The 27426-nt window shown below is 40.0% G+C and overlaps 2 protein-coding genes across 5 annotated transcripts in view; one reads left to right on the top strand and one right to left on the bottom strand.

Moving 5' to 3' along the window:
- Nucleotides 1–27426, bottom strand: part of LIMS2 (LIM zinc finger domain containing 2) — a 37047-nt gene that overhangs the window by 5427 nt on the left and 4194 nt on the right. For all 4 annotated transcript variants that reach the window (XM_082319515.1, XM_082319516.1, XM_082319513.1 and 1 more), the window contains exons 2-8: nucleotides 15784–15943; nucleotides 13504–13570; nucleotides 13079–13199; nucleotides 3294–3443; nucleotides 2272–2422; nucleotides 1071–1163; nucleotides 131–179 (exon numbers count right to left, since the gene is read on the bottom strand). In XM_082319515.1, the coding sequence (XP_082175641.1) occupies nucleotides 131–179; nucleotides 1071–1163; nucleotides 2272–2422; nucleotides 3294–3443; nucleotides 13079–13199; nucleotides 13504–13570; nucleotides 15784–15939 (787 nt within the window). In that variant the 5' untranslated portion in view covers nucleotides 15940–15943. The remainder of the gene's footprint in view (nucleotides 1–130; nucleotides 180–1070; nucleotides 1164–2271; nucleotides 2423–3293; nucleotides 3444–13078; nucleotides 13200–13503; nucleotides 13571–15783; nucleotides 15944–27426) is intronic.
- GPR17 (G protein-coupled receptor 17) lies at nucleotides 9865–10899 on the top strand (the record flags this gene model as incomplete). The annotated part of the gene is made up of 1 exon (XM_082319565.1): nucleotides 9865–10899. One exon carries the CDS (start codon nucleotides 9865–9867, stop codon nucleotides 10897–10899), a length of 1035 nt encoding a protein of 344 aa, XP_082175691.1.

Raw genomic sequence — 27426 nt, 5'->3', positions numbered from 1 at the left:
TTGTATCCAAATTCAAATGAGGCCAGATGTGAAAAGAAACACTGGTGCCTTGCAACTGTGGGACTGCAACAGCTGCACTAACAAATGTAACAAGGACAGCAACCCAAAACAAGGAGAGAACAAATCTTACCATCTCCCTCTATCACGTGGCTGCAGTTGTAGCAGACATCTCCAAAGAGCTGCACAGCAAAAGAAATAAGAACAGGAACTCATGTTACTGACTACTCATGCTCCCCAAATTACACAGCTGGTGTGAACATTAAATCCTAACAATCAAAGAAATCCCATTCTACGTTGCAAGTAGCCTCCAAATATACCAATTTAAATCTTCTGAATAACTTCTCATACACTTGCCAAACAGTCTATGTTCCTTTGGATCTCATACCACTAAATACTACAAAACCTTTTTTGTTGATGCCTCACACTACCACTACTATGTGATCTAAAGTCCTGTATATGTGGCAATTTGGAGAAAAGAGGATCGGTAGAGTATGATGCTTACTGTAGACAAACATCTCCTGATGCTTAACTATAAACATCAAAATAAAACAAAACCTAGAGCTACTTTCAAAACAGGAACACTTATCTCTTATGAGAGAAAGACTAATTTATCTCACAGAAGAAAATGCCAAACTCATACCTGTTCAGCAGGGTCATACAGAAAAAATAGGTTTTGACTGGCTTTTGAAACATACTTTTCTCACGCTTTGGACAACACAACATTTATCTTAGGCCCATGGAAGCAAGTAATTATCAAAGAAGTCCATACAAATAGTTTTGGAGTAGAATTACAGGGATTTTAATCACAACTGATGGTCAGTGTTTTTTTCTGTCAATGGCACAAAGAAAAAAAATCAATATCCCCAAGACATTTCTATTCTGTTCTCAGCATCACTTTTAACATCTACCAAGAAAAACTATTATTTCTGTTAAATCTCACTAATTTCTTAATATTGCATTGCCTCTACAAATTCAGATTATGCAAAATCTGCACAGCTTTGCATATGTAAAATGCAAAAAAGCATTTGCCAGTCAGAGCAAGTACCTACAGTATAGATGGTAGAATTTACCTGGTTATAGTGAGTTTCACAATAAGCCAGTCCTTTTTTCTCGTAGTGTCGGTGCCCCAAGAATGGCTTCTCACATTTGGCACAAACAAAATGCTGTAAAAGAAAAAAAGACATTCAGTGGCAGGCAAAGTGACTTTTCCATCACCAGGGAAAAACTTGCATGGCTACAAATCATGGCTCAATACAAGACACTTAATCATAGAATCATAGGATGGTTTCGGTTGGAAGGGACCTTAAAGATCATCTAGTTCCAATTCCACTAGACCAGGTTGCTCAAAGCCCCATCCAACTTGGCCTTGAACACTTCCAGGGATGGGGTATCCACAACTTCTCTGGGCAACCTGTTCCAGTGCCTCACCACCCTCACAGTAAAGAAATTCTTCCTAATATCTCATCTAAATCTACTATCTTTCTAGTTTAAAACTGTTTTACTGTAATGCTTTAATGAAACTCAGACAGGAAAATCTTTATGGAAGTAAAAGAAAAGAAGAAATATTTAGTCTACTATAGTAATTAAGAATTGCATGAAAGATACGTAGAAGACCTGCTGAAAGGGCAATCATCTTGTGTCTATACCAATAGACTTGCGGACTATTATCTTGCTTGTTTCAGAAAAGAGAAACAGGAACATAAAACATGGTTGGTATGAATGCACTTCAAATGAGCAGCATCATCTCTCTCAGTTCAAGCCCTAGAAGGCTTAAATCACTAAAACCATAAATCACTAAAAAACTTCAGAGCAAGCTGTGATGACTCAGCTGGAAGTTATAGAAACAATGAGCTGAAGAGACTTAAAAAGCAGGAATTGCACTGGCTCTGCCTACATTACAAATTCTACCACTGTTATGAACCTGTTAACTGGGGTTGGAGAGGATATATCTAAGCACATCATAGCAAATATGTAAATTTATTAGTAAGTGCTGTTTAGTGAACTATATCCTGCAAGAATCTTTACAATGCAAGCCAGGCTTTTTAAAATTAAGGTTATTACTGTTGTGAAAGCATAGCTTTCTTAGGCAACCCTGATGACCCTGCTGTATGCATTCACTCACATAAGGTGAAGAGAATCTGAAACATAAGCAATTGTTTTTTGTCTGAATTCATATATTACAGATCACATAAATGTCTACAGCTTCCAACTAGCACTAGTCCTCTTCCAAAATGGCTCCTGAAGGAAGTTTCAGATTCAGAGAGGTCTCACCTCGACATGCCATTGCTTTCCGAGAGCATTGACCACTCGTCCCTCAATGGGCCTGCGGCAGGCTCCACAGATGGGGATTCCCATCTTGTCATGGCAGGGCAGACAATACAGTTCTCCCTTCAGTTCCCGGGCCTCAGCAGTCAGCTCCTTCCTGAAAACAGAAACATGTCCCTGAAGTAAGAACACCAAGTGAAGCTCTTTAATGCCCAAGATGAAGTTTTGGAAGACTAAACTTGAAAGTTTTAACCTACTTGGGCAACATTCATGCTATAAATGAAGAACATTAAATTAAGCTAGTGAAAAGCAGTTATTTTCAACTCATTTTTCCAAAATTGTTTTCTCAGTTTGCCAGACAAGAGAATGTACGTGAAATATCATGTCTTTGGCTAGATACTCTGGCAGAAATACGAGGTGCACTTACATGGAACAACGCAGTGTCATGCAAAGACTCAAGCTATCTTTGAATGGGGTAGCTCAGGTACAAGGACCATCCTAGTAGTGCTCATCACTGAGCCATTTACTTTATTCTTTAGCACTGTTACCCATTCTAGGGCAGTACTGTGCTCCAGTTATACTGCCTTCATGGTAAGTAATTCAGGTCAGACAGGTATCAGCATGGTAATGGACTGCGCCAGAAGACTGACACAGCTCACCAAGTCATCTTTTTTTTCTATCCAGGAATGCAAAGCGAAACTATTGTGAATAGCCCGGCAACAGCTATCTTTGGACAATACTATTATTGTAATCTGCACACAGCCTTTCAGGTAAGTTCATACCAAGGAATTATTTTCATTTTCAGTATAAAATAGTATCATTCAAGTTTAGGACAAAAGAACATTGAATAGCAAAATAAGACTAAAGTTCTTTAGGCTTTCCAAATTTCTTTTGATCTCTCCTCACACAATTTCTGTTTGTTCAACAATGTGAAGGGAGCAAAGTTTAGGCCTCGGAAAGGACTGCACTGCTCACTGTACTGTTTGTCTCGCCCCTTTTTTGTCAGAGTTTAGAATACGAGAACATACCCACAGTGGGTGCAGTTGAAGTGATCCGGATGGTAGGAATCATTCCTAAACATCAGAGGCTGCTCATCAATTATCAAGTGGCACTTCTGACAGATGTACTTGCCCAGTCCCTTAGCTTTCTCACGGTTGTGGCATGGCCTGCAGAGATGCCTAGTTGAACAAAGTAAAGAAAAGAAAATACTAAGAAATTCTTTCTCCTAAAACAACATAGCATATACTTTATGTAACAGAAGAAGCGTCTTCTGAGGTCAGACTAAACATAATTTAGTTTAGTATCCTCTCTTTCACACCAGCTGCAGAGAAAAGAATATGTGGATAGAGCAGTCACAGAGTTGTATTTCCTTAGAATACTCCTCCAACATTCACTGATTTATATCCCTTTAGGGATATCATCCTGTCATTCTTCTAGGTATCCTTTCCAGTTCTTCTAGATCCTTTTTGAGAGGTGGGCAAGGAAAGGTGGCAACACCTTCTCTCTATTACTAACTATGGGATCCAGCCATAACAGAGGCATTACAGCACTGGGAGGGAGTCGAGGAGAGAGAATAAAAAAATACTAAACCAAAGCACTTTGCTCGAATGCCTTTACCATGGCTGGATTCCTTAGTCTTCAATAGCTAGGACAAACAAGAGACCATTGAATACTAGCTCTTCTGCCTATAAATTCCTTCTAGCCCTAAGTTAAAGAAAATAAAGACCTATGCAATTTTGCAATTTTATGTGGTAAATGTAACTGTGTTCCTATCACACGTTCTAGAACATATTACAAGTACAGTCCTGAACAGGTAAATAAGCCAGGTTTCTGGTAGAAAAGCCTGGACAAAGGCATAAAAAAATTCTGTAGAGGCTGATGGAACCCATCAGTTTTATCCTAACATTTAGGAGCTCTGAGGAGAAGCTGTTCAGTTTACTTGCCTATTACCTACCCCTCTAGCTGCAATGCTGCAGGCTGGGAAGAATTTATGATAAAACGAAAATGACAGAGGAATGACTTCTGGGGGTTTCTCTGTCACAAAACAGACAAGGCTGCTTAATTCCTTTCACTATACCACTATGTGAAACACTTGCTGAGATTTACAGGTCATTCCCAAAAGACACCAGACAAAAGGAAAAGTTCAAATGGAAAGGGTAGATTTATGGCTGAAGCAGTGGGTTCTTTGCAGGACCCCTTCCAAAATTCTGCTGTGATGAATCACTTACCCTTAGATCTGTAAAATGGGGATAGGAATACAACACAGATGTTGTTGTGAGACCTCAAACATTTATGACCCTCAGCTGGCAGGCGCCTGTCTAAGTGCTAAGTATCATTATTATTCCCTCCAAATCTGAGTCCTCCTGTCAGCAAGTGTCTCTTTCCAGGGCTGGAACTACCGTCTGCCCAGACGGAGTCCAGAAAAAGCAGACAGCACCCCATTATAAGGAAACATGCAGCTGTGCTCATCTCAGCATAAAGGCATCAATTTTATTCGGCACTGTCAAATGCAGAGTAATTATACGGGGCAGGACATAGGGACCCTGAAGCAAGTGTCCTGAAAGAGACCCCTCTCATTCAGCTGAATAAGATGCCTTCAGCCATTTGGACTGATAAACCATTATCAACCCCTCCCTACTCACAAACCCTCTCTGCCGTCCCATAGACCCTCCTCTATTGCAAGCAAAGGGAAGTGTTGGACAGGCTAAGCTGTTACCATAGCAGCCGCCCCTCTCCCTCTCCCCCTCCCCACTCCCACCATTATGGAATTATCCCATTCTGAAATGTCCTGTTGTGTCTATTAATACCAGACTTCCCCCAAACAATGCTTCTCTCCACCCTCCTAAAATAATCAGGGGACTCCAACAAGTCTGTGTTCACGGCTGGGAGTTCAGTAGCAGCCTTTAGTAAGCACGATGAACACTGGAATATTCATACAGTATATTCATATCTATAACAGCAGCAGCAACCCCAGTGCCAAGAGCTCAGCTGGGATGAAGACTGCTCTTCAGTGCTGGGGTGTCCTCTCCCCTGCTCTGTTGTGTGACTGAGCTGATAATGCGCTATCAGAGCGAGAAGGACACTATATAGAGGGGCTCCCCTCTCCACCCTCAGCAAATCTGCCACTGTGTGCTCTTTTTGGATCATCTTCTTGTTTTCACCATTGCTGCTTCTATTTGGTTTGCTGTCATCAGAAGGAGTTCCTTGAGATTTTCCCCAAAAGGACCCTATACTCCACCCATAGGACTGCACTGTAAAGAGGTAAGAGACAAACTTCTGTTAGCAGAATAATGAAGGAGCTTTCCTAATGGCATTAGTTTAAGCTGGTGTCAGCAAAAGGGAAAGACACACACACACACACACAGAGGCAGATGAATATAATGGAAATGTTAAGAACAGGCAGCATTTTTTGAACTTCAAAGAATAATTTCCTCACTCTTCTTTACATCACTCCTCCAAAACATAAAAGTTTTCAAACTTCTGTACCTAATGTACATCTATTTGTACCAGGAAAACTGACACTTGTATGGTGTGTCCAGTGCTCGCTGACACTGCTTTGATGCTCACAAGAAACAAGTATTTCAGCTGAAGGGTGGGAGGCTCAGCAGGGAGTGATTTTCAGGAGAATAATTTCAGTCAGAAGTGGACTATTTCTAATGAAGAGTACTTTCAGTGAAGGACAGGAGACATTCTCATTTGACAAGACACTACAACCATAATCATAAAACCCCACAAACTAGCATAATCCTAAACCAGAAACTGCTCTAGCTGAGAGCAAGAACAGGAATTTCTAATATCCACTACAAACCCTAACATATAGTTCAAACTTATCTGCAGTGGGCATTATAACAAAAACTCCGAACTAGCCAGGTAACTAACTTACGATGAGCTAAATATTTCTTCTGCTTATTAATTGTTTCATTAACGATAGATAGCACATCTGCTGAAAGAGTAATCAGGTTATGTCTACATTGACAGCCTTGTGGATTCTTGTCTTGCTTGTTTCTGAGCAGAAGAGAAACAGGGCATAAAATATGGTCAGCCTGCATGCATTTCAAATGAGCAGTGACATCCGCATTACAGCTCAGCCCCGGGAGGCCTGGGATAACGGCTCATTCCAGAATAGTGCTCTGTTTAGCAATACGTAAATCACTAAATATTCGCACAACACCAAGAGTGCAATCCAAGCGGAAATTATTGGACAATGAGCCAGACTCCTTAGGAGTTTTCTGTCTGTGGAGTCAAAGCCTCTTGCACCACATAGTTTAGCACAAACTACACATTCTAGGTCATTTGAGAAGGTTTCTAGTTTGCTCTTAGCATTCATACAGACTAGTACAACAAGCTTTCTAGGACTTTGAGTGCTTTTTTGTCAGCATAACAAACCAAAAAGAAAGAAAAAACTAAAATCAGACACATTTATTTTAAATTGATGGGATAAAACCAGGCAAAATAGAAGTGGAACTGTAAATAACAGCAAGGGTCTTTCCACACTGTCTACAGAACACACTGCCAAAGAACTATTACTTTTGTGAAGTCGAAGCATTTTTTGTTGAAAACATATCAATTCTAAAAATAAGCTCAACAATTAATTCTAGTGACATGTCAGCTTTTCTCCTAACCTACTCAAGTGCTACACCACAGTTTTCATGTCACCAAACAGAATTGTAAAAAAAATAAAAAACTTGATTAAAATTCCCTTCTAATTTAAAACCTAACCAAAATAAGAAAGAGGCCCACTTCCCTTTTCTACGATTTCTGACCAGGCAATGAAAAATACCTCCCTTCACCTTGCTCTAAAAAGTAAATTAGGTGACAGCAGCTCTCCTGTGAAGGCACTCATTTGATAAGACAGAATCTATTTCAATTTTATCATAAGTTCTAAGCCTCTCCCTTCTTGACACTGACATACTGCACTTCTAGATAGCTCTGACATTCTCCTTTTTACTCCACCCCGCAGTGTTTTGCAGTGAAAGTATGTGCAGATAGAAAGCAATGGCACACTCAGCGCTGTCATCAGTGAGGACAAAACTCTCAACTTTTAAGTCTTGGCTATTCCAAGTCTAGCACTGACACTCAGCTAAATCTGAATCCCAAAGATCCTCCTTAGGAAATCAGCTGAAATAGAATCAGTTCGATGTATCATGCTGCTAAATCCCTAGTATCTAGCTTGTAAACAGGGAAAAAGTCTGCTTACTGCTTCGCTTCCTGAACTGATTTAAATCATTATCATTAAGACAAGAGACATCCCTGCCTGTTCCATTAGACAGCCCTTGCTTCTGCCTTTTCAGCTGGTCCAAGCCAGCACTTACTGCTTTCTCAGTGGTGTCACAAACATGTATAGAGTAATGCTTAGCCATGAGACCACCTGCTCACTGACAGGTGTGTATTTAAAGATCACCCAATGACATTTTTCACAGATGAAAAGCATATTTAAACAAAGTGCCCGAACCAAAAAAGGCTACGTAGCCAGAACATCAGGTGATAGGTACCATTATAAATTAACGGCCAGTAAAAAGGCATGGTCTTGTATTTCTCCTTTGGTATGCAACAGAAAAATACATATTTAAACTAATTCCATCCAGGGAGGACAAGTATTTGAGGATTCAACATTACTATCACATACAAACTTCCAAATCTTGTGTTCAAAAATACTTGCAGGTTCTACTTTGTAAGGGTCAAATAAACACTAGAAACAAAAATTGTGTGCTCCTCTACAAACCCAGGAAATTCACACAGAAAACTGCAACAGGGAATTTTCCTTTTGTACATGAAAGCACGATTTCACATGTATTTTTATAAATGTCCCTTGGAAAAAAAGGGCTGTACAGTCTTCCTTGCACATGCACTTCTAGTAGTTCCAAGATAATAATTTGTTGCCATCTCTAGGACTACAAAGAAGCATGCAGCTGACAGTAGGCAGTAAGTACCCATACACTCAAACCTAGAGTCTTTTTTGTGCCATAAACATGCAGGGTATACAGGCAATGCATGGAGTAGGAAGGCCCCTTTGTGGCCATACGAAGAAATATCAGTTTCTGAATTTCATTCAGCCTCCCTTCTGTTGCATTTTGTCTCTTCAACTGTGAACTAAACAGAAGTGGTCCAGCATATTAATCTCTAGCTATTTTAGTTTCCTCTCCACCGGAAAATGACAGCAGCCAAACAAAAGATGGTAATCACCTTGGAATTTTGTTTACATTTACCAATATATTGGTCTATTCTTAATCCCATTTCAGTTTCTCAATTAGCCACCAATATCTTTAGACATCTGAATCATCAGTTCTGTTGGGAAGCTGGATACATTGCATAATGCCTTGGATCAACTGTCTAATGATGTAAGATTCCAGCATGTAGCATTGCTTCTGCCCAAGACTAAAAATTTTGTCTAATAATGTCAGCAACCATCTTAAAATTTTAATCTCACTAGAGGAAAACGGATGTATTTAAAGATGTATTGAATATTACAGAGAAATGGTCAATCAGTACAAAATGCAATGGTGAGCACAATGGAGGTACTCCTGCACATACTGTAGCACCTCTGAGGAATCCAAGAAACAGGGACAATGCTGGAAACTCAGACTGCCTGCATTTCCTTGCCACCTATAGCCACAGATGAGAAACGTATAAAAAAGTCATGGGTAGGTGCCAGAAAATCTTATCACTTTTTCTTGATGCTGTTCAGGACCCTGCAGACAAAAGAGAGACTGGCAAAGCTAAGCTGAGTTTTACTAAGCTGATACTTGGAAAAGGCCCTGGATAAGCTACAGTGGAGTTCAGGCTTTTGAGGGAGGAAGGGAGAGAGTTATGCTGGGAGAAGAAAGCTGCAGGGAAGGATGACACTTTGGCAAGTGACTGACAACATGGGCATTACTAATAATCTTTTCTGAGTCAATTCATTGCTTTTTGATATTCAAATGAGATGCTGCTACCCATCTGAAAAGTTTCCTCCTATATTGGAACTAGATGCATTTGCCTTAAACACAGGCCTTCAGACTAAAATAATTCTCAAAGATTTTCAGGAGCCCTGAGGGTTTTTTTAATAACAGCAATACCTGACCTGTCTTCCACCTCTTCTAGGAATGAGACAGGTATTCTAAGCTAGGTCACCTTACAACAGATACCTGTGCTCAGAAAAACTGACTCATTAGGAGCTCTTCAGTCCTGAATCAGGCTTTCAAACTGAACATAGCAAATACTTTCTAGCTAGACATACCGAACCCACTTCCACTCTTCCATTAACCAGACACATAAGCATTTCCCTGCTCTGTTATTCAACTGATCTCAGAACAGGTTGGAGACAAGCTCATAATCAGCTAGCTAGCTCTTTATAGTAGTTCCTTCAGCAGGTCTGGAAAAGCTGGCTGAGCAAAAGGTATTCAGAATTCTAACATAAGGGTTTAAACTCAGACTGACCTGTTGTATTAAACACCAATATTAGCAAACAGGATACATCACTGATTTCCATGTGTGGTTTTTTGTGTGGTTTTTTTGTTCATGTTTTTTTTTTCCCCCGTTCACAAAACCAGGCTATTTTGTAATATACTGTTTCGATTCTTTCAGGTTTTGTTTTTTTTGTCTTCAAAACTGTGGTGAAAAATGAATGGCCCAGCAGATCCCACAAGCCTACTCTTCAATTGCTCAAATAAATCCAATTTCTCTTTGGAAACATCAGAGCAATGTGGCAAAGAGACACACCTCGAGAACACCATTTTTGCCACTTTCTATTTCCTGGACTTCATCCTGGCTTTTGTTGGCAACGCCCTGGCTCTTTGGCTCTTCATCCGGGACCAAAAGTCAGGCACACCTGCCAACATTTTCCTCATGCATCTTGCTGTGGCTGACCTGTCCTTTGTGCTGGTACTTCCCACCCGGCTGGTGTACCATTTTTCTGGTAATCACTGGCCATTTGGTGAGATCCCATGCAGACTCACCGGCTTCCTTTTTTACCTCAACATGTATGCCAGTATCTACTTCCTCATGTGTATCAGCGTTGACCGTTTCCTAGCCATTGTGCACCCTGTGAAGTCCATCAAGCTCCGCAGGTCCCTTTATGCCCATTTGGCATGTGCCTTTCTATGGGTTATAGTTGGGGTTGCAATGGCACCTCTGTTGCTCAGTGTGCAGACAGTTGAGATGAAAAACACAACTGTCTGCCTGCAGCTCTACAGAGAAAAGGCATCACATCATGCCCTTGTGTCCTTAGCAGTGGCATTCACCTTCCCATTTGTTACTACAGTGACTTGCTACTTACTAATCATCCGAAGCCTGAAGAGTGGAAACAGAGTTGAGAAACACCTGAAGGAAAAAGCTATCAAAATGATCGTCATGGTCCTGATGATCTTTCTGATTTGCTTTGTACCTTATCATGTCAATCGCTACGTTTATATTCTCCATTACAATGGGACCAAAACTTCCTGCGAAACACAGCGTATTCTAGCCCTCAGTAACCGCATCACTTCCTGCTTCACGAGTCTAAATGGTGCCTTTGACCCAGTCATGTATTTTTTTGTGGCTGAGAAATTCCGTGATGCTTTGTGCAATCTGTTTTGTGTTAAAAAGACTGTAATGTTGCCTCAAACATACGAGGGTAAGACAAATGAAAGCTCACTAAGTGCTAAATCTGAACTGTGAACATGACTCTTGTCGCTGCTTCAACTTAAGAATGCTCTATTCCACCAAAATCACCTGAGATCACAAATATGCAGCAAGACAGTCCACTCAGAGTCAACTCATCCTGAGGAGGGAAGTTCTCTTGTTTTTATGGGACTGCAATAAGCAAGAACCTCTCTGACAACAGAGATCACATGTTCTTGTCTTACTGAAACTGCAAACAGAAGTATAGTTCTACTGTTTTCCAAGATGTGAAACTGAGGGCTGAATGCTTAGGAACAGGGAAGGGAGCAAAGAGGCTATCAAACGGACATTAAAAAAAAAAAAAAAAAAAAAAAAAAAAAAAAAAAAAGAGCTTAATTCCCAAAGCATTCAGTAACAACTCTTCCTCTGCACAATGCATACAGCCTACTTTAAAATTTTATATTGTGCCAGCAGTAGAGATCCACTCCTGAGATAGACCTGCCTGATGAAAAGGCAGTGTTCTTGCACATCTTGTTCAAGTCTCTGAATTCAAAGCATTTATACATAGTAGACAGAAAATTGGTACTAAATGGTGGCAAGAAAAAAACACCAAAATGCTGCAATGCACCCAACCTGGACTGGAATTAAGATAGGACTTAAATTTTTTTACTTCTTCCCAGCATTCAGAACTGGAGATGAGCACTGAACTTCACACTACCTTTTCTATCTGCCCTCTGCCATTGTCTCAAAGCTGCAGACAGAGGTTGGACAACATTTACTACACTGCCTCTTTTGCATAGTTCCCTGCAAAACATCAGATATCCTGATAACCCTCAAACTAAAGAATGGAAAAGGGCTGTTTAGGAATACAGCATTCATCTTTACTACATACCAAATCATAAAAATATGAACCCAAATGGCAAAAGTGAAGAAGAGTAAGCATATGAAGAAGTGAAGTATACTTTGTCCAGAAGAGATTCCTGTCTTTGAGGTGTTTTACCATTATTTTTTGTGACTTATCTAGCAAGACTATTTCTTCACTACAGATAAAGTAGGGATTATCTTAACTATCTTCACTGATACAAATTGCATCCAGTGGAATATGCCTGGAAATGACAGGCAGACTAGGGAAGACCAGGTACAATGAGAAGCGGGGAAAAAGGAACCCAAGAGTTTCCAATAATATTTACTAGAAGACTGCTTCTATGCTATGGAGATAAATATTATAGAATTAACCTCTCACGTGATTTCCTATTTTTTATGTACAGATACATACACATGCATATTCCTTTTCTATGCTTTTGAGAACGAGCTCCTTACCATTTTAGATTTGGTCCACGAATTATGAAATCAAACACACTTTATCTTGCTTGAACTGCTTCAATCCTGACTGCCTTTCTAAAACACCCTAGGTGCTATCACAATGGCCCATTCTGACAAGCTTAGGTGTCAAAAGAAAATCAATTATGCCCAGCTCCCTCAGGCACAGAAGCTGCATGCAGGATGGGAAGAGAAGAGGAAGTTGAGAGGACTCCCTGCTGGACAGGGTACAAGTATATAATCTTTCCTTCCCTTCTTCACTAGTTAGTGAGAATATAAACTCTAGGAAACTACTAGGCTTTGCTCAAGACAAATGAAAGCCTGAAATTAACTATGAATTGTGCAACACTGTCTGCTAACTGCTGGATTATTTTATTGTCTTATCATGGTAGGCTTTTGTACAAGTTCCTTTTTATGTTTTTATTTCTTACTTCTTAATTAAATGCATTAATCAACCTTTAGGACTCATTTTTATATTTCTGCATATAAAAAGAACAATTTCCAAAGACCAGGGGAATCACATGCTGAACAGGCTTTGCTGTAATCCTCATGTTATTCTCTTGGCCTTTTGCTATATCTTGATTTCCTGCTCAGCAGCTTACTTGATAAACAGCCTGCCCAGGACCATATAATCCCTTTTTCTCACTTGCTATTCAGCCTTTTGCCTGAAATCCCTTTCTTTTCCAGAGCCCATCCACTAACTACTAAAATTTGAGTTTCTGCTTTCTACATGTTTCACTGGACGAAGAACACTGTTCTTCATTCCATTTCCCATCTCCTAACAGGCTATTCCTTAAAGCTTCTGTACCTTTCCAAGCTTTACCTCTCAGCGTACAACTAACTGACCACTCTCAACATCTCAGTACTGTATCAATAACATACTGATAAAACTTTCAGAGCTCCTGCTCTATCTTACCTGCCAGCATTCTTCACAAACCCCAGGTCAGCAAGTGCTACATCGCAGAGCTCACAGCGGAAACATTCTGGGTGCCAGTTATTGTTCATTGCCTTGATAACACGCCCAATAATGAACTCGCCTGCAAAAGGAAAGCAACACCTTCAGATGCATGCAGAAAACAGTCTTATCAAAAGTCTACTGCCCTTCATAATCCTTCCACTTTAATTCCACAAGAACTATTACAGTCTAACTTTGAAAAAAAAAAACAAAAAACAAAAAACACCAAACAATTATTCCCACCATCAGCATGCTCCCTCCAGAGCTCCTGCTCCTTAAAATGACCTCAGCCATCCCAGCCCAGGGCTGGATGTCACTGCAATGGTGGGAGGTTTGCACAGCCCTGTAGCTTTTACCCCACAGTGTTGACATGCGCCACATCTTACCACATTCCCCGCAGCAAGGAGCAAACAGCATCTGAAAGTCATGCTCACAGTACTTCCGACCTTCAAACTGTGAACAAAACAAGAGAGAAGGAGCCCTCATGAATAACTTAACTACTCTTATGGCCTGATAGTTTAGCATGGTTTTCCATTCAAATGACCAATTCACAGAATCGCAGAATGGTTGGGGTTGGAAGGGACCTCTGGAGATCATCTAGTCCAATCCCCCTGCTAAAGCAGGTTCACCTAGAGCCGGTTGCACAGGATTGTGTCCAGGTGGGTTTTGAATATCTCCAGAGAAGAAGACTCTGCAACCTCTCTGGGCAGCCTGTTCCAGTGCTCTGTCACCCTCAAAGTAAAGAAATTCTTCCTCATATTCAGATGGAACTTCCTGTGTTTCAGTTTGTGCCTGTTGCCCCTTATTCTGTTGCTGGGCACCACTGAAAAGAGTCTGGCCCCATCCTCCTGACACCTGCGCTTCAGATATTTTTATGTGTTGATAAGATCCCCTCTCGGTCTCCTCTTCTCCAGGCTGAACAGACCCAGCTCTCTCAGCCTTTCCTCATAAGAAAGATGCTCCAGTCCCCTAATCATCTTTGTAGCTCTCCGCTGGGCTCTCTCCAGTAGTTCCTTGTATTTCTTGAACTGGGGAGCCCAGAACTGGACACAGTACTCCAGATGTGGCCTTACCAGGGCAGAGTGGAGGGGGAGGACCTGCTGGCCACACTCTTCCTAATGCACCCCAGGATACCATTGGCCTTCTTGGCCGCAAGAGCATATTGCTGGCTCATGGTTAACTTGTTGTCCACCAGGACTCCCAGGTCCTTCTCCATAGAGCTGCTTTCCAGCAGGTCAACCCCTAACCTGTACTGGTGCATGGGGTTATTCCTCCCCAGGTGCAGGACCCTACATTGCCTTTGTTGAACTTCATTAGGTTCCCCTCTGCCCAACTCTCCAGCCTGTTCAGGTCTCGCTGAATGGCAGCACAGCCTTCTGGCGTATCAGCAGCTCCTCACAGTTTTGTATCATCAGCAAACTTTCTGAGGGTACACTGTGTCCCTTCATCTAGGTCATTGATGAGTAAGTTGAACAAGACTGGACTCAGTACTGACCCCTGGGGAACACCGCTAGCTACAGGCCTCCAACTAGACTGCACCGCTGATCACAATCCTCTGAGCTCTGCCATTCAGCCAGTTCTCAATCCATCTCACTGTCTACTCATCTAACCCACATTTCCTGAGCTTACCTATGAGGATGTCATAGAAGACAGTGTCAAAAGCCTTGCTGAAGTCAAGGTAGACAACATCCACTGCTCTCCCCTCATCTACCCAGCCAGTCATGCCATTGTAGAAGGCTATCAGATTCGTCAAGCGTGATTTCCGCTTGGTGAATCCATGTTGACTACTCCTGATAACCTTCTCTACCTCCACATGCTTAGAGATGACATCCAGAATGAGCTGTTCCATCACCTTCCAGGGATGGAGGTGAGGCTGACTGGCCTGTAGTTTCCTGGGTCCTTTTTGAAGATTGGAGTGACATTGACCAATTAGTCAAGGTCAGTCAAGTTTTCCAGTTCTAGCCCCCCCTCACCTGTTTTTAAACTCCTAAGGATTTTTCTTAAAGAAATATCCAGATATGGCTTCAGCCTCATGGTGAATTTGCATAGCAAACAGTTAAATTAATAGCAATGCTGCTACAAGACAGTAAAAATCTTGACGTATCCAAAATCCTTTTCCTATAGTTGGCTTTAATTTCATTTTTGCTTTAGGTTTTTTTACTAATGTAATTCAGAACTACTTCTCCTACGTGAGGCTAAAACTCATGGCAAGTTAAGAATGCAGCATGTTTAAAATAATGTGTTATTCAAAATACGTGCTTGCACATATTCTGTAAAAATATTTCAACCTTGTTTTTAAACGGTTTCACCTATTTCCGTTGCCCAATTGGAAAAGTTTGGTACAAAATATCTAAAAATAAAGACAAAATTCGCTTATGTCTAATGAAACATTAAGAAACATTTTCTATTTTCTGTTTGAAATACCTCTTACCCAAAGAGGAAGCATACAGTTTTTGTTGTTATTGATGTATAGGAAGAAGTATGTGAGAAGGAAAAAAAGAAAATTAAGTTGGAAGCCCCTCAAAAAAATAGCAACAAAGGTTTAGGGCTAAGAAATTAAACATGCAAGAAAGATGGCAATTTGTATTTCTGACAGAATTTTCACCTAATTCCTTGCATTTTAATGGAGATATTTCTCTTCTCTTACACACAGTATGAGACCTCACCTCATAAAAAAGTCCATCTGGGAACTGACGAAAACACTGAGCACAGACAAAGCAGTTTTCGTGATAGAGCTCCCCATTGCTGTTCACAATCCTCTCTGCAGGATCAAATCGAGTCTGGCAGCGTTCACATACTGCATTTGCAAGAGCATCAGACATATTACTGGAATAAAGAAAAGAGTAAGAACATGAGCAATGTCACAGTCAATCACATGAGTATAATCATATCATCCAAGTTCCCCCAACATCTATGAACACATTTCCACTGCTTTAAACTCCCTTTCACATGAAAAAAGACCAATGAGTCAATTCGGCACTGACATCAGTTAGAAATAATGTTCTTGCAACTCACATGTGGCAGAATGAGCTCATGTAGCAGACTTACCTGTTGCACACTTTTGGCTGCTTCACCAGTCTTTCACCCCATTATGTCATCCTGCTAATAGCTCATACCAAATATGCACAATTTTAAATAAACCAGCAGTTCAGAGAGCAGCAAACACAATGATCCTGACTTCTTGGGATTTCTGGTCTCAGGAGGTGCACCTCCGAGGATTTTCTGATGTGTAATAAGCACTAATATCCCACTGCAGTCTCCCCTTCACTGTAAGAATTAACAGGGCATTTCCCCCTCTACTCAGCATCTTATGTGCACAAGATTCATTGGAAAATAATTGCATACAATGCCTCTGTCTTCCTGACAATTAGTTGAAAATATCAAAGTGTTAAAAAGGTATGGGAAAAGAGAAGTCTGGCTGGCTGGCTTGGCAAATACATCAGCTTCATTTCCTCAGAAAGTGAGGCTAAAAAAAAACCCCAAAGCCATGCTCACAAATAGTGTAAAGGACATTTCCTCTGTCTCCTCTGAAATGCGGAACGACCTTAACCTCTTTCACAAAATTTTCACGCTTGCCATCCTGGTAATCTAAGTTCTCTATATACTAACAGAATGTAGTTTTAAAATCATATCTCACTGTCCAAACAGAGAGGGAAAAATTATAAGGAAAGAGTCTCAGTTGCTTGTTGCAAGGTGATCTTTCTTTTAACCACCAGACTATTCAATAATATAAAAATTCAATATTGTTACACTTCTAGATATAGAAAAACTATTTTATGCCTTCTGGGCACCTTCTGAATTCTATGATTGGAAAGATAGCAGTTTTATAGGTGGAGTATAAAAAATTTCCAGCATGTTAAAAATCTCTGAAATATTTGTGTAGTAGTTTTTCTGAAGCACATAACGTATACATAAAATGAAAGATGGCATGGTTTAAAAGTTTTTTTTCTTTCTTTTTCTATTCAAAGCTACTTTGAACTGAATTTCCATCGCTAGTGTTATTCTATAACCTGACATGTTACTTTCCACATCTCTTCATAGAGAACAGTAATTCAATAAGCATGTTCCAGTAGCAGAAGATTCTCTTTCCTCTGGTCAGAGACACCCCTACAAAAACATGCCACTGGTTGTATTCTAGGGCTTTGTGCTCTGAGCGCAACTAGAACGAGCAGGCAGCAGTGCAGGCAGCAGCCTCATGCTCCTGAGGCAACAAAACCAGCCCTGTGCTTCAGCTGGCTCAGCTCAGCCAAATGTATCGCATCTGCAGCCCGTACAAACATCCAACGCTGTGACCTGGACTGACCGCTCAGTAAAAAATATACTTTCTTTCCGCCACTGCAATTCCAAGGGTGGCAAAAACCAAGGGAGCTGGTAATAATTTCAAGAATGGAGTACCAATTTAGCAGAAATTTGTTACAACTTGTTTCCTTATTGCAGTATGAAGGAGCTTTAAAAAACCAGACATGGACCGGAATTATGGACAAGCAGGAAATCCTGTAATTTCATAAACTAGCGATCATAGGTTAAAGAAACATTTTTATCCTCACAGAGTATCAAAGGGATAGGTCAACACAAAAACATCAGTGTTTGCAGCAAAGCTGAGAGACCTAATCAGCTTAGTTTTCAATCGCCACTCTTTCAGTTATATCATGCAAATGTGTCCCAGGACTTGAAAATATCATCTCCCCATCAAGTATTTTTTCCCTCTTGAAAAATTTGATGCCTGAATTCCAAGACTTGAGCTAGCCAACAGCCATGATTAAGAAAGCCTCATGTCAACATCAGTGAAAAAGCTCCTCTGGGTTACAGAAGAAAACCGGACAAAACAGCGTTCCAGTGAGTCTCAGTTTCCTACACAGCAACAAGTATTAACAGCCTACACACTAACAACAAAGCATGATCTAAGGTTGGGTTTGTTGGGTTTTCTGCTTAATAAACATGAAATCAAAATTTAAAAAATACTGATTTTTTTTTTTTTCTTTCTCCAAATGGACTTTAACAGCACTCTGGGGAAGGAACAGTACCCATCATGGCCGCTATCAGCTACCTGCTGGCCGACCTCTGCAAGAACAGAGCTGCCACCCAGACAACGGCAGTATGCAACAACTACAGCCTGCAATCTGCACAGCCATGTTCCATATGAAACACAGCGCAAGTTCACAAGTGTGACAGTTCACACCAAACGCCATTGACTATACTTATCCCGGGAGAGATTCTGACACAAGTCCCAATGGCTGTGTTGATGAGAAAGATAACGAGGACGTAGGGGCTCTCTCATAGAATAACGCTTTCAGGAGCCTCCATTCTGAAACCAGCATTTGAGGGCTGTCAAGACAGAGTAACCCCACAGTAAACCCTAAATTCTAAACAATATAAAATCTATTGGGAAATTGAAATTCCTAGTGAAAGTCAAACACACTATTGTTCTGTGTTCTCACTGTCTTCCCTCATCATGAATTCATTTGCGAAAGCAAGAGAATATCAGGAGTCCCAAGAGTTTACTGTTCTGCTGATACATGACGATGCAAAAGGTCCATGGCAAAAGCCATGGAATTTTGCTCAAGATATTCCAATACTGTTTTAACAACAGAATATTATACGCAGCAAAAAATCACTAATGATTTGCAGAACAGCATAGAAGAAGCACTTCAAAGACTTGGAAATGGAAAACATTAAAAAAATTTTCAAAATGTTTGAGCTAGAAGAACTTGATTGATGCTGACAAGACTTCCTTAAAGGTGTAAGAAAAACGATCGTGATACGGCCTCAGCTGTTCAAGAAAAGCCACAATGCAAATGAGCTAATGATTGTGACTTGTTACTCATACATGAGAGAAACTATTAGTCCAGGAAAAAGTAAAATAAAAGAACCTGTACACAAAATAACATGGTTCTCTGCCTCAGCTATAACCCAGCTGAAATTTGTTGGGGAGAGCTGCACAGGAGACAACTAAATCACACATCAGCTCCCAACCAATATGTCTCCTGTAATACAAACCAGCAGCTGTGGCTCTTTGATAATCATAGATCGAGTCTTACCTCTCTATTCTCTTTTCATTCATGACTTTGCATCCATTTTTACTTAAGATGTTTTATTCTTCTACACTTAAGCTAAAATTTGCAACTTTGGCATTGCCCTAAAGGTATGACTTTGCATTTATTCAAGAGTTTTACTTTCACATATGCCATAGTTTCTTATCTCCCTCAACTACACACCCCTGTGTGACCTCTTCCTTGTGCAAAAACAAGCATTTATTCAACTAGCTCAAGGTTAAAATTAACCAAGGCTGGAAGGGGGAGGGAGGACAGTTCTAACTCAGAGCAGTTTTATGATTCAGTTTACTACACTGCTGCAAAAACACTTCTACCAGCAGCATGGGGAGAGGAAGAGCAACACCAAAATCATCCTTTTGATGGTGGTGCCAAGAGTGACCATGAAAGTTTGACTTGCTGTGTCAATTGTAAGATATTTAGATCTGAATCTTTTCCACAAAGGACAGTCCCCAATATGGAGTGCTTCTTGTATTCTGTTTGCTCACTATTTTTTGCAATTCAGTAAAATACAGAATCTTCCTCTGTTTTAACAATAAGCTGGTGACACAAAGACAGGAAAGGCTATTAAAACACGACCAGCTCAACATCCTGAAGTTATCCTGTCCTGTGCAAACTCAAAAAATACCAGTGCTCAAACAATTCTTTTTCCAATCTTTCACCCTTATGTGTCGTATCTTTAACGAATTCATAGAATCATAGAATGCTTTGGATTGGAAGGAACCTTTAAAGGTCATGTAGTCCAACCCTCCTGCAATTGGCAGGGACATCTTCAACTAGATCAGGTTGCTCAGAGCCCCATCCAGCCTGTCAAATTATCTTTGTCAAAGTACCTAATTTACAGAAATTAGTTATTTACCATTATGATTAGGTGTGCGTTTCTCATGCTTTGACTCCTCAGAAGTATTTACTATAAAGTACCAGCATTGCTCTCGAATTGAAAAAAAAAAAAAAAAAAAAAAAAAAAAAAAAAAAAAAAATTCCTTCTTTATAGGAAGTGGAAGTTAATTGGGAGACCTATTCTGTGCCACTGGTACTGGTGCTATAGAAAGATTTGAAAGCATTTTACCTTCTTATATCACTAAAGTCAATATGGATCTGTCTTTCAAAAACAGTGGTTTCGTATACATTTGGGCTAGCAAGTGTCATATTTTCATATCATGTTCTCATACAGATTCAGGAGATTGGGCCCATGTTACTACAAAAAAAAAAAAAAAAAGGTGGACTTAAATACCAAGAAAGCTGGCTAAAATGCTATAGCTTCTATACTGTTACCTCATTTTTTAAATATTTGTCCGCAGGGATCCAGCACTGGTGACAGGTTGAGGAAAAAAAAGCAAATCTAATACGTGCACTGCTAAGAGAGTAGAACAGAAGGTCCAGCCTTTGCGTTAGTAGAATTCAGTATCTTAAACATGGATGCAAGACAAAATGAACCAGACAACTAGGAGATCAGATGAACAGTCTGAGACTCTATCAGGTCCAAGAAAGGAACCACAGGTGCAAGGACCGCTTCAGTCAGAAAAGCCCAGTCAAAAAAATCAGTTTTCTTTTAATTGGTCTTGAAAGCTTTTTCTTTTTAGTGTCAAAGAGAGTTCTCCTTCATCATAATGCTGAATGAAGAATTACTTTAATACAGAGATGACCAAAAACCTTACAGACACTACAAAAAGAAAGGAAGACAACATTTCAGCATACAAGAGCCCAGGGCATTGTCCAAACCTCAGCAGACAGGCACCGTACCTACACTAGGGAATCCTAGAAAGGTGCTCTCCACTCGTTCTGGTCTACCAGTAGAAATTAGTGTATACAGAAGATATCACAATATGATAACATTTACACAGTCATTGCTAGTATGTATACACACACAGATACATAGGATAGTGAAAAGTCAAAAACCTAGAAAGCTATCACCACTTGTGTAATCATAGATGCCAGTAGCTAAGATAAAAGTCAGAGCACTCCAGGAAAGGGACTTCTTCCCATCCCCATAGCATGGTTGAGGATTTGTGGCTTTAAGTCCTTAATGCTGACAAAGACAAAAAAAAAAAAAATTGCCAAGATAACACCAGACTTCATGATTCATTTCACAGACAATGACTAATATAAAGAAAAAAGAAAGAGGAAGGCTATCAGTTCATTAACTTCTGCTGAAAAACAGCCCTCGACTACCCTTATCATTCTTCCAAAATCTCTTCGCTGCAATCGACTTTTATCTGGACAACTGTCCCGAGCTGATTTAACTTCTTTAAGGTTATTATTATACTTGTCATAAAATGTTGGAGAAAAGAAAAATTCCCATTTGTTCAATGTATGATTTGTTGTGCATTTGATAAAACTATGTGCATAGCTTAACATTTTCAGTATTTCTCCTTCTGCTTGCATTGAATTTTTAGTTCTTTCCCTATTTAAATATTTTTTCAGCTGGCTAAATAAGAAATGAATAGTGTTTCTCTCAGCATATCTTCCTCAACCATGCAGCCCCCAATCTCTCAATGAAATAAACAAACACTTTTTGCTCTTATTTATTACACAGGCATAACCAAAATTAAGAAAAACATACAAATGCAATTTACGGTCACAATATGGAAAAATATCTTTATGGCTCCACATTTCTCTTTGGCCTACCAAGCAATTTTCTATTAGTAGAAGCCAGGGGTTTAAAAAAAAATTCCACTCCTTCACACATTTCAGCTGAGAACAGAATACAATACCCATACGGCTGGCGTGGCAGGGGAAGCCACCAATCAGATAGACCTTTGAGACCAGCAGCAGCAATGAAAAGTCTGTTGGTATCCGCACAGAAAAAAATCCTATGCCACAGGTATTAGGTAGTCTCTCTCAATGCAATGCAATACTTATTTCCAGTAAACCATGACCAATTACTTAAAAAGACACACATTTAGCAGCGTTCACTCAGCCCAGGGAAACATCAACAACAAAGAAATGTACAGGTTTTAAACAGATTATACCTCTTACACAGGAGAAACACCCTTTTATTATCAACCACTTCACCCACAATGTCTATTTGATAAATAACTTCTTACATACATATAATCTTTCTCTTCTTCACTTCCATTATCTCAAAGGAGTGTGATATTTGTTTACCAGTACTGGTAAGACAGATCATTCCCAAATGTGTTCATCAATTATCATGAACTAGCAGCAACACTACTTTTGGATTACTCTCATTTGCCTGAAGAAAGGACATAAACTATCAGGACCTATCAGGAGGGAGAAGCAAAAATTATCAGTAGCTCAAAAATTGTGGATAAAATACAAATAATTCAGGAGACAAAATTCCCCAACAGATTATAATCTTCAGCATTGTCATCTGCTGAGTAAAACCAGAATACGTGGCTTTATGTTTACTTCACTTCAAGAACGATGATGTGAAAAATGTATTAAATTTACATGACATTTCTTCTGAACCTGCTTGGCCTTATTAAAAATTCTGCCAGCATACAGTTTAAATGCAAGCATGGCCTGCTTTGCTCTGTACACGTCACCACAGCAATACACACACAGCCTCTCTCCTTCAACACAGCGCAGTATCAGGCCCTGAGCATTCTCCTACCTAGCACCAGGTCCCTGTAGTCCTAGCTGTGCTTGACTTCAGAGCAAGCTCCCTGCCCCACTCCACTCTTCCTAGATTTACTAAGGTGCCCAAGCCCGATGCAGTGCATTTGGAGAACCATTACTATCAGCATTGCTATGCCAGTGCTGCCCAGATCACCTCCTCCAGCAGCCTCATACAGGACACTTAATAGCATAGGTTTAAACAGAGAGATCTCACACAGATAAGCATTTTCGAAACACCAAGCTCCAGCTCCTGAAAGCTAGCTGACATAGAAGGCAAACGAGAAGCAACCTTGTTCTCCTGCAAAACCATACTACTGTAGTGCTGAGTACTATAAACACGCTGTTCAGAAAAGGGCATTCTTTCTGCATAGCAGATTAAGTATATCTACTTAAGAGAGAGTTTTAAACCCTAAAAAAACCAAAATGAAGGCTTGAAAAATCTCTGTCGTGTTTACAAACTCAGAAAAAAATTATTAGAAATAATAATTGGAAATCGTAGGAAAAAATATTTCCTATCTTCAGTTCACATGCTGCTGTTTGTGTTCCATTGCTGCTTTTTCAATGCTCATTTTCTTTTCTCTCATCAGTCCGTTCTATGCTTCTCACTCTTCCTGAACAGCATCCTCTCCACTCAATGGCATCAAAATGCCTTTCACTACCTTCTTACTGCCCTTCTCACTAAGTTCTCATACATTCACACCCACAACTTCGTGTAGGAAAACCTGAAAATTTATCAACTAATAGCTATAGGCTAAAAGGAAAATAGTGGGAAAATTAGGATTCTAGTGAGGGATCCACAGTTCAAACTGAGAAGCCAAACCAATTGCTTGGTTACAGGTAAGCATCAGGTCTATCTCCAGCTAAGAAAAGACTGAAATTCAAAACTTTTGACTGCTAGGAAACAATCTCCTCTCCTGCCTGCTCACTGTTCTCCCTGGTGACAGAGTTCAGATCCCATATTGCTGCTGCTGCAGCTCACAGTTCTCCCAAAATGCAAGAAAGTAAGTTGTATTTAATTATATGTTAATTTCTCTCCTGCCCAAAATTAACTTCAATGAAAATTGAGAAGTAAAATTTTAACCTGAAGCACAGGAAAAATAATTATCAAAGCAAGCAATAGAATTATCTGGGCAGATTTAAGAAGCTTTGGTTGATGTGTTCTAAATAATCTCAAGCAGCAGCTACACTCGAAGCTTCAGTTTCTGCTGGACTGGAGTTATTTACAAAAACTAAAATCAACTAGCTTGCTATTAACAGTTTAGATGAAGAAATGGACTACTGAGCCCTAAAAATCAAGGAACAGTAGAATTTTATCAGAATTTTGAAAAATTACTGCATTTCACCATTTCTTTATTCCCACAGTGCCTAAATACTTCACCATTTACAAGAGTAGCAGTCATGTTGGTTCTGAACAGTCTCGTACAGTGCTTTGAAACGGGAAAGGTTCTCCATTGTTGCTTTCCTGTTATTGTTAAAAACTGAAAGCTTCCTCATCAGGAAAGTCCTTTCCTTTGTAATCTACTTGGAAATGAAAATAAACAGACTTCATCCCCTCTGGCTGTGTGCAGACAATTCCCGCTTTAAATAAAAAAGCCCCACCACCAAAACCGAACATCTATCAAATCATGGAAAATGCCTCAACAATACCATTCCCTTCATCTCAGAGACATACCCATGTATCCCGGCTGCTGTATCTGTCCTGTTGCTCAGGAGTGACCCTGTGCCACTTAACCGATCCTGCCGGCGTTGATAAAGTTTGGAGGATGCCAGCCCCCGAAGCCTCAGGCCAGCCATGGCACCCAATACCACTGTGAAGGGGAATGCAGAGAGACAACTGGAGCAAACACTAGCGACACTGATATTCAATGAGTCACCTTCCTTTTGGGAGTTGCCTTTACATTTTAGAAGAGCTAAAGCAGGATGCATAGACCCTTGCTTGAGCATTGTTTCTTACAATTCGTCTGCCATTCTGCTACAGTCTTAAAGATCAGACAACCTCTTTCCTGTATCCCACTAGTAATTACCTATTTAAGCCAGCACACCAGGAGTCTATATCACCAAATCATTCTGTTAGACTTGCATAATGTATCTATATAAATTTCATAAGTGAGATTAAAAAAAAAATATCCTGAGTCTTCACATAATTAATCCACTTAATTCAAGAAGACTTTCTGATCAAAGCAACAGAAAAATACAGAAAAGCAAAATAGATTACTAGATCTTTTGACAATGAACGCTTTAGTTTACTGCAGATCAGTATCTGACCCTGGCATGCTGCATGACACAATGTCTTAAGGATACTGCAAACAACAGAACTGGTCCTTCCATTTTGATAAAGCATATTCCAAGAAACAAAACCACGAAGACTTTTGCTCCCCGGATGCGCTCCAGCCTGCAGAAGTGGCATGCAGTGGAGGGTCAGGAAGCAGGGAGAAGGAACATACTTGGCATTCCAGCCTCCCGAGCTCTCTACTGGGAACTGAACAGGGCTTTCAAACAGGAGTTTGCCCTTTCTACCACTCCCCCTCTCCACCCACCCCTGCCAGAGAGAAAGAGAATCACACAGCACAAACGGCTCGGGCCTGGTGTAGGGGGGTAGAAAGAGTAAAAATTTGAGAGTACAGAAGCCAGTTTTTAGGAAAACAAAGGGAAAGGACTGGAGGATGGGAGCATCTGAGTCAGTGTCACTTGATCAGCATCGCCATGAAAAACATCTCAAGAGTCATTACCAACAAATTATTTTTTAGTAAATTATAAAAAAATGAGGATTTTTGTAGCATGAGAGTGAAATATATTCCATGACTACAGCCTGGCAAGCTGTAGAGGGGAAAAATAAAAAAAAAAAAAAAAAAAAAAGAGAAGTGATGACTTCATAAGTACTAAATGAGTATTAACCAGCAGAGCTCCCGTCTGTCCTTTAAAGAAAAAGAGAAGGGTTTACTGGGACCCAGCAGAACAGGCACAAACAAAGAACATCATACTTTCGAAATCAGACATCACTAACCTCAAAATCTAGAATTCACCCCACATTTCGTTGGGAGTTTCAGGCTCCTGACCTCTGACAGCACTCTGCCACTATCATTTCTTTCAGATTGCATGTGTGCTTTATCCATTTCTACTTTATGATGTAAATGGAACAGAAGAAGAAAAATGTCCTCCATACCAGGTGTTTTTGCTGACCTTTTAAATTTTAGAGCCATAAATCACTTTTAAAATGTAATATTAAATCACCTTTTTACTTTTAGCACAAAGGAAAATATTGAATCACCACAACATTAATCTCCCTTAACCTTAAGAAATCTGGCTAAAAATCTCCTTCTCTCTCAAACACCTAAGCTTTTACCCTTCTGACTCATACGACATGATTTTATTGGTTTTCAAATAACCACTCTTCCACAGAAAAGTATGACTTTCTTCTTCAAAAGGGAAGATGAGGGGGTTGAAGGAAAAAAGCAACCGAACAATAACCATCCTGTCTTCCCATCTCTCAACACAAGCTTGCTCACTCACTCCTCTCTTGCTGCCTCACACATAAAGAGTGAAAATGCATGGGTTTGGTTTTCTTTCCCTCTTGACAGATCACTTCTAAGGGACAGGGTTGATGCCAAAATCTTACAGCTGGTTACTTTCTGGGCCAAAGCAGAGAAGAAAGCAGCCAGACTTCTTTTAGGTATTAACAAGTAGTTCTCCTCAGAGAAGCACCTCTATGTCACCAGAACAGACTACTAAGGATCTTCCAACAAGTTAAAATTTATCTAGAGAGCCTTAGAGAGCAGATTTACATGGAAAGATAAGAAGATTAAAAACAGATTTTTCAACCCAGAAGAGTAGAAACGGCTGCTTATAACTCAGAGAGATGAGACATCTCTTAGTTTGATGCAGGTACTTTCTAGTTAGTGCCAAGAACTTTTCTTAATATTATCGACCTTTATACTCCCTCCTCCTCCTTCAAACCATTTTACTTGCAATCGCTTCATAAAATGGAGCACATGCACAGCAGCAGCTCTCTACTGAATGAAAAAGCATCTAGTCAAATGCTAGCCTAATCGAAAATAATATACTCTTATTTCTTACCTCAACTGGATTAGGAACAATCAATAAGCATATCTGTAAATGCAGCTGTTCTTCTTTTGTTGACTGCAGGAAGTACATAGGCGTATCCAGATCCCAGTTAGACCAAGTATAGTGATAACAGAAATTTCTTACAAAAATAATTATGCCCTGAAACATGCACTTAGGAAACATTTTTCCTGGGGATTTGTATTAGGTTAATTTATAAAGGCAACATAAAACAGCACAGGCGGTTTTTACCTGTATGTTTTCTAATCAACACCACAGCAGTAAAGTCTTAAAAGAAATTATCTTCAATTCTGGTTTATTTTCTACTTTGGGCATTTGACAATGTTTCGTTCACTGGTCATTCACTGATCCTCTTTCTTAGGAATAAGTCCATCACAAACAACAAAGAAAACAGGGCAAAATAGCAAAAAACCCAAACCCCAAAAAAACCCCAACAACCAACACCCCCCCCAACCCAACGATCCTTGAAAAGGCAAAAATCAAAATGGAGAGATGGACCAAACACATCAAATACAAATTATAGAAGCAGTCTTCACTTATTTATTGGTAAAGAAGTATCATATTATACTTCTAAAGGCACAAAAAATCACATAAATT

Source organism: Platalea leucorodia (assembly GCF_965183815.1).
Source record: "Platalea leucorodia genome assembly, chromosome: 8".
Classification (NCBI taxonomy): Eukaryota; Metazoa; Chordata; class Aves; order Pelecaniformes; family Threskiornithidae; genus Platalea; species Platalea leucorodia.
Note: the sequence above shows the minus strand (reverse complement) of the source record. Positions and strands in the feature narration are given on the sequence as shown.